General features: G+C 46.4%; 1 protein-coding gene across 1 annotated transcript in view; it reads right to left on the reverse strand.

Annotated features, from left to right (window-relative positions):
* LOC121172437 (paralemmin-2) overlaps positions 1–12,571 on the reverse strand; it is a 138,898-nt gene that overhangs the window by 15,286 nt on the left and 111,041 nt on the right. The window contains exons 4-5 of the mRNA XM_041004361.1: positions 4,257–4,371; positions 3,332–3,353 (exon numbers count right to left, since the gene is read on the reverse strand). Coding sequence (XP_040860295.1) covers positions 3,332–3,353; positions 4,257–4,371 — 137 coding nt within the window. The remainder of the gene's footprint in view (positions 1–3,331; positions 3,354–4,256; positions 4,372–12,571) is intronic.

Raw genomic sequence — 12,571 nt, forward strand, 5'->3', positions numbered from 1 at the left:
CAAAGAAAAATGTAGAAGAGACATGGTGCTAGGGCAGACCTGAAGACCTTCTGAGTTCCACTGAGGATTTCTATAATCTGTGAATGGATCTTGATACAGCAGACTATGTGCATTAAACTGTGACAAAGGCTCTCCATTAACCCAAATCTATAATCTGTGAATGGGATCTTGATACAAATCACTATGTACACTCGGCTGTGACAAAGACAAATCATTGATCCAAAACTCAGTGGCTACAAGCTTGATGGCTGCAGCTCCTTGAAGGCCAGGGAAGCAGGAGGGTGGCATAAAGGACAGACACCAAGAGGAGGATGGGGAGTCCCTTTCCCTAGATCATCAAGTATTCAATAAACCCCAAGACTGTGTGGCTAGGTCGTATCTGATAGATTGGTCCAAGGGGTAACCAACAGGATCTCCAAACCCTCTATGGAATCATCTCTTCAGGTGACCTCAGTCGGTCACCTGCTCTCTCCATGTCAAAGTCAAGGTGGTCCTCACTGTCCTCTCCAGTGCCGATAAGGTGGGAAGCAGTCACTCACAGCAGAAACTGAAGATGACTGCTTCTCAGTTCCAGCATTGCTGAAATATTCACAGAAACTATGAAGAACATACACAGCCAGAGGTCGAGGAATGCAACTGATGAAATTGCTCCTGAACTATGACTTACAAGATGGAGGTCTCCTAAACACTGGTATGAAGGTTTTTATGTGAAAAGGTTCCAGGGCACCAAAGGTTGGCATGGGATGAAAACTCAAGATCAGTATCACACAGGAAGGATCAATGTAGGCCCAAGACAGACTTTCTCTTGCCTGTTTGGGCCAAGGGATTAACGCTAGCTCCTCAGTGAGTAAAGAACAGTGTTATCACTAGATACATGCTATATGCAATTGATAGTTACACAGGACACTGCGCCAGTCTGAGGCAATAAAAATTAAACTCACCTAATCAATGGGGGCTCTACTACAGAACATCAGTGGGAAGCGTGGAGGGTCATCAGGATATATATATCCAGGAAATTGTGCTCCAGATTGGCTCCATTGCTCCTACTGTCAATACCACCATACAACTGAAAGCCAGTGGTAATCTAGCAGTACAACACAGCTATTTCCTCTGAGATGAATAGGGTGATGTGCACAGAGTACCCAAAGAGGGGCCATCACACACACATAGACCCCAGCAGCTGTCTCCTCCTTGGTACCTCCTAAGCTGGGAGTCTGCTGTTTATCAATAGCACCTGTACAGTTCACAGGATTTAAGTCAGAAGCTGAAGATCTTTCCTAAGGCATCATTATTCTCTAATGAGCTTTTATTAGTTCCTAGTAACAACAGTTGATTCTAAAGGGTTTTGGCAACAGCCTTAGACATCAAAGCATAAGAAAATAATGATCCTTAACCCTAATCAGCCCTAAGCCTTAACCCAAAGTCCCTCAGCTGGCACATGATTCACGTTGTACCTCCACACCACAGTGTGGCTCAGCCATCAATGACAAAGTGGTATAACAGAGAGGTCACCCTGGTTTAGCTGAAGCCACAGGATGGCAGGAATCACAATCCATGATGACAGGTGGGGCTGTGGAAACTCTTCTCCGACATCCCCACGACATCTGCAACCTCTTAAGCCTGAGCTCATCTTTCTGGCAAAAAGTGATGGGGGTTGGAATCAGAGAAGCAAAACTCCTCTGCAGGCCCTTTTCAGTCCTGACCAGCATTCGTCCCATTTCCATGAACTGTGAGCGGGTGGCAACAGTGGGAAGGAACTCAAGAGGAAGTGAGAGAGTAAAAAGTAAAGAGAGAACACATGGTTTCACTTCTGCTTGCTTCCAAATCATGATTACAGGGGTCTTCATGACCACAGAGCCCTCTCAAGGGTGCAACATGCAGGCTCCTTCCCTTCTTGAATTCTTAGTCAGAAGCCTATGGAAGGTTGTGATTTGACAGAGGAAGGGAAAAAATAAGTGAACTCAGAAAAGGACAGGATGTAGTCTTCAGGAACGGGCTGTTTGAGGGTTGAGGTCTCAGACCCAGCTCAGATTGACACTTCCAGCGTTCCTGTTGGTCACATGAAGGGTTGGGCCTTCCTGTGCAACAGGGAAGCCTGCTCTCCTCCTCACATGGCACTCCCAGTTCCCTGAAGCCTCTCTCTCAGTGTAGGCTCCACCACAGAGTATAGAACATGTGATTCAGTTATACCCTACAGCGGACGGATTCAGCATCTCACCTTTAGAACTCCTGCTCCTGGAGGACCTGCTGCCTTGGCAAGGCCAGCACGCCTTGGGAGCAGGTTTAGTTTCATTTCTTGCCATGATCAACCAGGGACCAAAATCCAGATCTCCTATCTTTAACTTGATGGGGGGGGGGGGGGAAGTCTACTGCCTTTTTTTTTTTTTTTTTTCCTTTTGTGGCCAAAGTCAGATCTATCTTTAGTTCAAAGACCTTTAGGAAATCCAGAAAAATGCATTACATGTCTGCTGCATTTTGAACTTTTGCTCAAACTGTTCCAAATAGCTCTGAGAAAACACGCTGATGCCAGTTCTCTGGCTCTTGGTTCTCTTCCTGGTCTCCTGGCTGACCCCAGGGGAACCAAGTGATCAGACAGTGCCTGACCCTTCAGCAGCTCCCTGCAAGCCAAGGCAGGTCTATAGTTGAGAGCCACAACAGAACAGCAGTCACAGATTTGTAGCTGAGGTTGGGGAGCAAGGTGAAGGACCAGCAGCACGCAACCCAAGTTCATTCCCATGACCCAGGTAAGGAAAAGGGAGCCCAGGAACAAGGTAAGGAAGAGGAGGAGAAAGATCCATTCAGGCCAAGATGGGCTTCCCAAACCAGGGCCCCAGTTCTCGTCCTTCACACATTCCCATTTTTTGCCCAGCTCCATGTTGCTGGAAGGCTGGAGAAATGGCAGTTTTCTGACTCAAAAAGAAAACAAAAGAAAACCAACAAAAGAGAAGTCTTAGAAATATTTTCTAAAGATCAAACATTGGCCTTCTGATGTATACTGTTACTTGTGGTATGGGGGTGGTGGTGGCTGATGGACACCTGGGCAACTTCTTGTCAGGAACCTGGCCCTGATGTCTGCATTTACCTTTCAACAGAGGCCCAAGCAGGGAGCCTTGGGGCCCTCCTGAAGGAGCAGACCAGGTCAACTGTGAAACAGAACCAGTGAAACCTGACAACCTGGCTCTCCCCTGTGCCCTGCCAGTTGTGCTGCCCCTTCCTTTGGAGGCCTTGTAAACCATCATATTTGGTCCCAGGTGGAGCACGAGTTAGTGAAACTCACTAGGCTCGACCAGGAGCAGAACTCTCATCTATAGCTGGGGCGGAGCGCACTTACCTCCATCCGTGTTGGAGAAGCTCTGTGGAGACAAAAGCAGGGCAACACGTTACTATACACGCGAGGGTTGGGGCACTGTCCCACCAGTCAGCCAGTCTCCAACTCCCACTCCCATCCCCTGCCAGATTTTCACCATGGGGAACAAACTCAGTGTTCTCCTCTCCTGAGAAGTTTGTTTGGGATCAATACATGCCAGGGGACGGATTATCATTCCCCTCCGTGCCAAATTTCTCCCAGTAGAGATTGACTTGGTTTATCCAGAACACAGGCTTGCTTGAATTGGAGAAGTGATCTAAGAAAACCCCACAATCCTTAAATGCTTTTCACCATGGAAATAATGAAGAAACAGAAGTCCATCAATGGAAGGAGGGTCCTGATACATTCAGAGACCTCTGCACTCTGGACTTTCTACTCCTGGTGACACAACACCATGTGTTTCACACACAGTAAAGTATCACCTTCTTATACTGCTTATGTTTGGGATGCACATCCTATGGTGTTGCTTTTGGTCTTTTTACAAAGGAAAAGACTGAAAAAACACGGTGCAATTAAAGCCACAGGGAGCAAGAGGAATCTGCTTCATAGGAATTAGCTGTACGTTTCTCCTGTCCAACAGGAGAAGGCTTTTCAGGCTTAAGGCACAAGAGGGATCAAGGGAACTGCTCACTGGGGTTAATCTGGTGACTCTATCATGTCCCAGGAGCCCAGGTGGTCACCATGCCACAGGCCACGCCCAGCACTGGGGCAGCACCTGGTCCTCACACCTGCCCCTCATGTCCAGGGTGGGTGGTTCGGATTTCTCAGCAACACCTGCTGCCTTGTTCTCCAGCTGGTGCCCCTTGTCCAGGACTTAATCTTTGCACCATTCCTCCCCTGCCCCCATGACCTGGATTTCATTTAGGGACACCAGGGTTCTTTGCTTCACCTTCTGCAGCTCCTTGTAGGATTTCTCTGTCTCCTTGAGTTTCTCTAGGATGATTTGCTCTTTGGCAGATATCTGGGACTCTTCACTTTCCAGCGCCTGGATTTCCTGCTCCAACCTGGAAAACACACAAAGAGAGGACATTGTTTTAATGTTCTGCCATCCACCGATGCCTAGGTGAGTGGTGACTTGGACCTTTCTTGGCAGTCTCCGCTTTACATTCTGCTGAGGAACAAGGCCAAGGTTTTATGTCACAGGGCATCCTGTGTTTCCAGCTGATGCCGGTCAAAGGGAAACTAGCCGCCACCATCTGCACTGAGTGTGCAGCCCCCATCCTCCAGCTCTCCTAACCCATTCCATTTCTCATTTGAAGACTATTCCACATGGCACAGGACAGCAAGAGCAGAAAGAAAACAGCTTCCTAGCCTCTCAGCTATCTCAGAGTAACGACCTGTTCTCAATTTGGCCAACAGGGAAGAACCTGCTCACAGAGATCCTATCATCAAGAAATGACTGCCATCCCATCCCCAGTGGCCTGATTTCTCCTGCCAAGAAGTCAGTTGAAGGGGCTAGATGCAGCTCTCCCTACTCTTTGGGAACTTCCCTCAGCTTTTACAATTTTTTCTTTTCCTGAAAGGGAAATTTCAGCATTGTTAGGAAGTTCTGGGACTATTCTGGAACATACTGGCATCTAAAATTTGGGAGAAGTCTTGGCATCTTCATTCTCTCAGTGCAAGGACAACCTCAGTCACCTGCTCTTATGAAGTGCTCACTGGGCTATAGGAATGAAGTTAAGAATTCATAGGCATGATTCCATTTTGTCTCCCCAAATGAGATGAAGCGTTCATTTTATGTACATAAGCAGAGAGATCTGGCAAGGCATATTAACAAGTCTCTGTTGCAGTGCCTCGAAGCAAGGCTGTAAGGTGGGAAGCATTAACTCTAGACCCAGTGCTAGCCACTGTGTTCTTACCAGGAGTGTCTGCAGTATGTCACAGAGTTGTGCACGTGAGGTGACTCACACAGCCACGCCTGCAGCATCACAGAACTCCAGACTGCTGTGCCGCTTGAATTATGCAGCTTGAATTTGTTCATCCATCCATTCCTCTACTTGGTCATTCACTTTTGTATCTGGCCCCATGTCTTCATTCTCAGCAGCATGCCTATTTTATGTGATGTTTAGTCTGAGAGAGCTACTCCTCACTGGCCCCTGTTCCTACCTCCAGGAAACACATTACAAACTCGAGCCATTCCTGAAGTTTCAGCTCACAGAATCCCCTAGGCTCCGAGACTTCCATAGACTGAGTACCAGGAAATGATATCACCCGCCACTGTCTTAGCACAGATTTGGGCTCACTGAAGTCTTTTCAGGGGGTCTACAGGATAGAGCAGTGGTTCCCAAATGAGCTGAGCTCTGCCCTCGGCATGCTTGGCAATGTATAGTGAGAGCTTCCTTGTCCATATCCTCAAGGAAGAGTGAGGCTGTGTTAGTGGTGGAAAAAGGCTGAAACATTGCTAAACATACTTCAGTGCACAGTAGTCACTTGCAGCCAGTGATAATGTTAATTATTAATTCCTCCGGCCAGATGGTTAATTCATCACGGGGAGGTGATAATACCTTAATACGCCTACGCTGAATGAATTATCCCAGGGTCCTTGGGTTGGAGGCGTGGTCCCCAGTGTGGTGATGTTGAGGTGGTGGCATCTCTAAGAGGTGTCACCTGGTGAGAGATACTCCAGAACACTGACCTTGGAAGGACTTACAATCTCTCACAGGGGACACCTTACTTATGCCAAAAAGATTGACACTGATAAAAAGCAAGCCTCGTCACTCTCCTTGCCCCGGCTTTCTCAGAATATGAATGTTTCCTCTTACATGCGCTATTTTCTTTTTCAAAAACTGATTTATTTATTTACTTATTTTAAAGGCAAAGTTATAGAGAGAAGGAGAGGGAGAGGAAAAAGAGAGAGAAAGAGGGTTTTTCCATCTGCTGCTTTACTCCGCAAATGGTCACGATGGTCAGAGCTGGGCCAGGCTGCAGCTAGGAACCAGGAGCTTCATCTGCCTCTCCCACATGGATCTCAGGAGCCTCATCACTTGGATCTTTGCCGCCTTCCCAGGTGCCATACCAAGGAGGTGGATGGGACATAGAGCAGCCAGAACACAAACCAGCATCCATATGGGATGCCAGCTGGGCCCACTGCCACAGCGCTGGCCCTTACCTGCTCTCCTACCATATTATGATAATAGCTGGGTGAGTTCTCAGATTATATTTAAAACTCAAAGTGCAATGGATTATACCTATCTTTCTCAGAAACATTCTCTCGGACCCGGTGCAATAGCCTAGTGGCTAAATCCCCGTCTTACATCCATCGGGATCCCATATGGGTCCCAGTTTGTGTCCCAGCTGCTTCTCTTCCACTGCAGCTCCCTGCTTGTGGTCTGGGAAAGCAGTAGAGGATAGTCCAAAGCCTTGGGATCCTGTACTTATGTGGAAGACCTGGAGGAAGTTTGTGGCTTTGGAACAGCTCAGCTCCAGTCATTGTCGCCACCTGGGGAGTGAACCAGCCAATGAAATGCCTTTCTATCTTAATAGTCTTACCCACTTTCCTACAAACCCTTGAACCTTTTTACCCTAACTATGTAAAGATTGTCAAAAATACAATAAAAATTAATAATTTTTAAAAATGTCTTTCTGTCTCTATTTCTCTCTGTAAATCTGACTTTCCAATAGAAAAAAAAATCTTTCCCTTCACCAATTATGTGACTCACTGATGGTGACTGGTCAGATGATTTAGTTTGGTGTCTTGGTGGGTGAGATATTGCTTATCTATCTTTGGTTTGGGACCCGGTCATATGATCTGCTTTAGCCAATGAAATGTTAGCAGACAAGACACAGGTGGAGGCTTGGAAAAGTGCTTGGAGCCATGTCAGCAACCAGAGAAGAGTTTTTCTGTGAAGTTGCTGCCACACCAACCTGGACATCAGAGCGAGCCCAAAGCCACAGCCAAAGCTGCACCTTCAGTGTGAGCCACTCAGAAGAGTCCAGCCCAGATCAACAGACATCCAACCTGCTCCCACTAGCATGAACAGAATAAGTCACTTTTGGCTTAAGCCAACTGAGTTTGACAGAAAAATTTGTTAGAAGCATTATTTGTGACAATAAGTAACTGATACAAGTCAAATACACAAAATTTTAAAAGTCCAAGAAAAGCCAAATTAAAGGTAAGCTTTATTTTGGCACAAAAAAGTTTTGGGCTCAGTGCTGTAGCCTAATGGCTAATGTCCTTGCCTTGCATGCACCAGGATCCCATATGGATGCCAGCTGGTATCCCAGCTGCTCCACTTCCCTTCCAGATCCCTGTTAATGGCCTGGGAAAACTATAGAGCATGGCCAAAAGCCTTGGGACCCTGCACCTGCATGAGAGACCTACAAGAAGCTTGTGGCTCCTGGCTTCAGATTGGCTCAGCTCTGGCTGTTGTAGGCCCCTGGGGAGTAGACCAGCAGATGGAAGATCCTTCTCTCTGTCTCTCCTGTGAATTTGTCTTTCCAGTAAAAATAAATAAATCTTTTAAAAAAATTTTTTTTGAAACCCACAGTTTTTTCATGTACATTTTATGAATTGTTTGAAGCTCCCTTTTGTATGTATGGAAATGAAATATGAATTCATGAAGTATAAGATGCATGCCCTAATTACATATAATATAAACAATCTGTACTTAGGTATATTTATCCCAACAATACTTGAAGCCAAAAGATTTTAAAAAATGTAAGTTTTAATCCTCAGCAAATCTGGAGAGAAGTAGAGTAACCCTTCCTGAGGACTGAGGCAGAGAAAATGAGGGGCTAGCAGAGGTATTTGTCTCCCGGGAATAGGATTATATGTGATTTCACTTGCATAATTTCTAATGCCTTTTTAATTTAAAAATTCATTTCTGACTTGTCTAATCTTAATGCAAACAATCAGCTGCCTTTCAGAAATTACCTCTCAAGTCAGGCACACTGAGTAGCAGATGAGACATCACTTGCGGGACTGGTGCGGTGACCCAACCAGCCACCTGCAAGCACCAGCATTCCGCAGAGGTGACCGTTCATGTTCCAGCTGCTCCACTTCCTGTTTTGTCTTTTAAGATTTATTTTGTTTGGAAAGGCAGATTTTACAAACAGAAGGAGAGACATAGAGAGAAAGACCTTTCACTGCCCAGATGGCTGCAACGGCCAGAGCTGAGCCAATCTGAAGCCAGGAGCAGAAGCTTCCTCCAGGTCTCCCACGTGGGTACAGAATTCCAAGACTTTGGGCCCTCCTCCGTTGCCCATATGGGATGCTGGTACTTGGAAGTAGAGGATTACCTAGTTGAGCCATAGCACCAGCCCTGCTGTTGCATTTCCAATCCAGCTCTCTTCTTCTTGTTGCTGCAGAAGGCAACGGAGGATGAGCCAAGTCCTTGGGCTCCTGCACCCATGTTGGGAGCTCTAGGGGAAGCTCAGGCTCCTAGCTTTGGATCAGCTTAGCTCCAGCCACTGTGGCCATTTGAGGAATGAATCAGCACATGCAAGAGCCTTCTCTGTCTCTCCTCTGTACATCTGCCTTTTCAAATAAAAACAAATAAACAGTTTTTTTTTTTTTAAAGAAAAGACAGCACTTGGGACACTTGCACACATATTAGGATTTAAGTCTTAGTGTGGCTCTCCTCTCTGCTTCCCACTAATGCTCACCTTGGGAGGCAACAGGTGCTGACTCCTGGGCTTGAGTCCTGGCTCCCCACAGAGGAGACCCAGTTGGAACTCCTGGCTCCTGGTTTCAGCCTGACCCGACCCTGGCTGTTATGGACATTTGGAGAAAGAACTAGCAGCTGGGACACTGTCTCTGACTCGCTCTCTGTCTCTTTACCTTTTTAATAAATAAATACATAAAGCCATCTGCCTCTCTGAGGCCTGGCATGAAAAAACAGGACTCACAGGCTATGGCATCTGGAAAAGCCTGTGTGTGAAATGAAGGGTAATGGGTGGGGTGGGGAACACTCCAGGCACTCCAAGATCTGCTTAAATAAAATCCAATCTTTTAAGAAAAAAATTATTTTTATTTGGAAAGCATATTTACAGAAAGAAGATGAGACAGAAAAAGCTTTCTTGTGCTGGTTCATTCCCTAATTGGCCACACAACTGGAGCTGAGTCGATCCAAAGCCAGGAGCTTCCTCTGCATCTCCCATGTGGATACAGGGGTCCAAGGACCTGGATCATTCCCTGATGCTTTCCCTGGCCATAAGCAGGGAGCTAGATTGGAAATGGAGCAGCCGGGACATGAACTGGTGCCCATATGGGATGTTGGGGTTTATAGGTGGAGGATTAACATGTTGAACCATGATGCCACTCCCCATCTTTTTTTTTTTAAGGTTAATTTATTGAAATAATTTGGAAAGCAGATTTACAGAAAAGGAGAGACAGAGAGAATGTTCTTTTGAAATTCAAAATTAATCTTTGCAGAGTTGGTTTGGCTGAACCAGGCACTACTAGGGATGCAAAGACAAACCCAAGGATTTAAAAATAGCTGTCTCCAAGTAACCCCTTTCTTTGGGTGCAGCAGCCCCAACCGGTTAAGAACTCTCTGTGACCTGGGACCCTGGCTGGCCTATCTCCACTGTCTGCCCTTGGTCCTGTAGATTCCTAGGCCCTGAGATATATAGTTCAGGTACTAGAGATTTGGGTCATGATACCACGCTGCTAACTGAGAAGGAATGGAGCAAGAGAAAAACAACGAAACTAAAGCTTTGTGATAACAAGTGAGTTTCACCCCAAAGGGGATGGCTGAAGGATATGGACAGCTGCATCCATCTGACAAGTCAGATCCAAGGCAAAGATTTTTCTACATATGCACACATGGTCTTGGGTTTTGGCAGGTACTGAGTGGTCTGGGCCACTGTTCGCAGGACCAAGCAGCCTGCCAAGAAACGGTGTTAAGGGTTCAACAACAGTGACCCTAGCCAGGTAAGAATGCCAGTGCGCTGAAGGTTCATGACTGAAATTGGATGCAGTTTTCTTTGAGGAGAGAAATAGATAATGCGTGCTAAAAATAAGGAACAAGGCAGGTAGTGTAATTTATACACAAGGTTAACCGAGGCTCTTCAGACTGTGGCAGGTGCAGGTAACACCCCCTGACCAGCTTGCTCTGTGCTAAGCAAAAAGCAGACTGCAACAAACTGTCAGGAAAGGTGACACAATGCAGTTGTAGAGGTTTAGTATACCAAAGATGAGGTTGTAAGAGTGGACATATAGTTTTATAAAATGTACCTAATCCCAGTAGACGTGCCATCTTCGGCAGAAAAGACAAAAGGTCTCCGGCTTATATATGCCAGTTTCCACTGAAGTTAAGACAGCTTCTCCCATGTTCCCAACTCTAGCCAGTGAGGTGTAAGTTAAAGTTGGTTTTAGGGAGGACTTCTGGAAAAGCTCTTTATAAAGAAGGTTGAGTCAGTGGCACAGTCATTTGCCCTTTGGCCTTTTCTTTCTTCTTCCCTGGTACAGTATCCTGATGCTAGAGATATGGATTTGTTTCCACTGTTGCCAAGGCAACAATCACAAACATTGTGGTTACAACAACATTTCTGCACATCAGAGGTCTGACATGGGGGTCACCTGCTCCAATCAAGGTGGTACAGGGCTGTGTGAGGAAGATCCCTATCTTGGCCTATTCCAGTGCCCGAGGCCACCCATGTTCCTTGGCTGTGGCCCCGCCCTCCAGCTTCAAAGCCGGCCATGCTGCATCTCTTAGACCATTCTTCCTCAGTCACCTCTCTCCCCCGACTCTAGTTTTGCTTCCCCGTTCCACTTCTAGGGATCTTGGTGATTACATTGTGCCCACCAAAGTGACCCAGGATAACTTGTCAACTGTTAGGACACCTTAACTTCCTTTTGCCATAAGCTAACATATTCACAGTGTGCAGGGAGTAGGATGTGGACATCTTTGGGACTCCATTTTTCTGCCTACCATTATCAGAGATTTGTGATGTTAAAGACAGAACAGCCATCTTGGGGGTCCACAGAGGTCAGATATGCTAAGAACAGCCCAATGTGCAGATGGAAAGTTCTTGTGTTCCATCTGGCAGGACGTAGTGCCTGTCCCATGTCTGGACTCTAGATTTCTTACCATTAGTTGAGGCCAATGCTATAATTTCAGCTAAATACAACCTACAACTAATACAAGCTAGTGGGAAAAATTGACTGAGTGGGTGATAGGTTAGCTGGGCCTAGAAGGATTTCCACCTAGAAGGTAGAAATGAAAAGAAACCTTGCCAAGCAGGGGACACTGCATGGGCCAAGGCCATATCCCTACTTTCACCCAAGGGTGCATGGCTTTCTGTGGCCTTGTGGGTCACAGTCTCCTCTCTGCCTTCTAGTCATGTTTAGCTCAGTGCCCCAGATAGGTCCTCACCATCCCTGTCTCCTTTTCCAATGGCTTTTTTATGCTTTCTTTCAGTGGAGCTTTGCCTGGTGGCAAAGTACTTGCTCTGAAAACCTACCTTCCTCTAGGGCCTGGAGAAAGACAGCACAGGCTGAATGGCAAGGCCACTGAGACACTGGTTCCCTAGATCCTGCATCCCATGATCCTCTGTAATATCACTGCCCTCTTACTTACACTGCCAGCAACCACTCCCTTGGCCTGAGTAACTGGATGGACTCCCAAAAGAGAACAGACTCATATGAACTTGACTTCCAACAACCACTCAAGACCATTTCTCTCCTTTCTCAACCCTCTAGAGGACACCACGCAGCATGATTTGTTTTTCATGTTCACATAAATATAGACAGATGGGGGGTGGGAGCTTTTGAACCCCATGGCTCTTTAGAAACACAAAGTCCCTGAGCTCTGCTCTGCCAACAGTTGTCTTACTTGACTTGAGATCCTTGATTCCCTCCCAAGATAATAAAGATCCTTTATTCCCTCTGGATCACACTGACCACTGGAAACCTTTATAACAGCCTTTACTTGAGTTTTCTTTCCCCATAGCTTTCACTATTTGAGTTCTACAACTTGGCAGGGCAAAGGTCAAGTTTAGTTAATGCTATGATTTGGAAATGCAACAATTCAGGGAAAATGGAACCTACAAGCCAAGGTGGAACACAGTTATGAATGGGGGGCCCAGTAGTGGGGAAAGAAGTGATAGGAAAAGTAAAAAAGGAAAGAAATAGAAAGACCAAGGGGCAATGGAGACTTTTCTGGCTGCCCTCATAGGCTGAACTCAGCATCACTGGGTTCATGAAGCTAAGCTAAGGCAAGACGAATCCCAAAGAAATGTTCACAAAACCCCAGGGACCCT

Source organism: Ochotona curzoniae, unplaced genomic scaffold, assembly GCF_017591425.1.
Source record: "Ochotona curzoniae isolate NIBS_2020 unplaced genomic scaffold, NIBS_Ocur_1.0 scaffold_3208, whole genome shotgun sequence".
In the NCBI taxonomy this organism is placed as follows: domain Eukaryota; kingdom Metazoa; phylum Chordata; class Mammalia; order Lagomorpha; family Ochotonidae; genus Ochotona; species Ochotona curzoniae.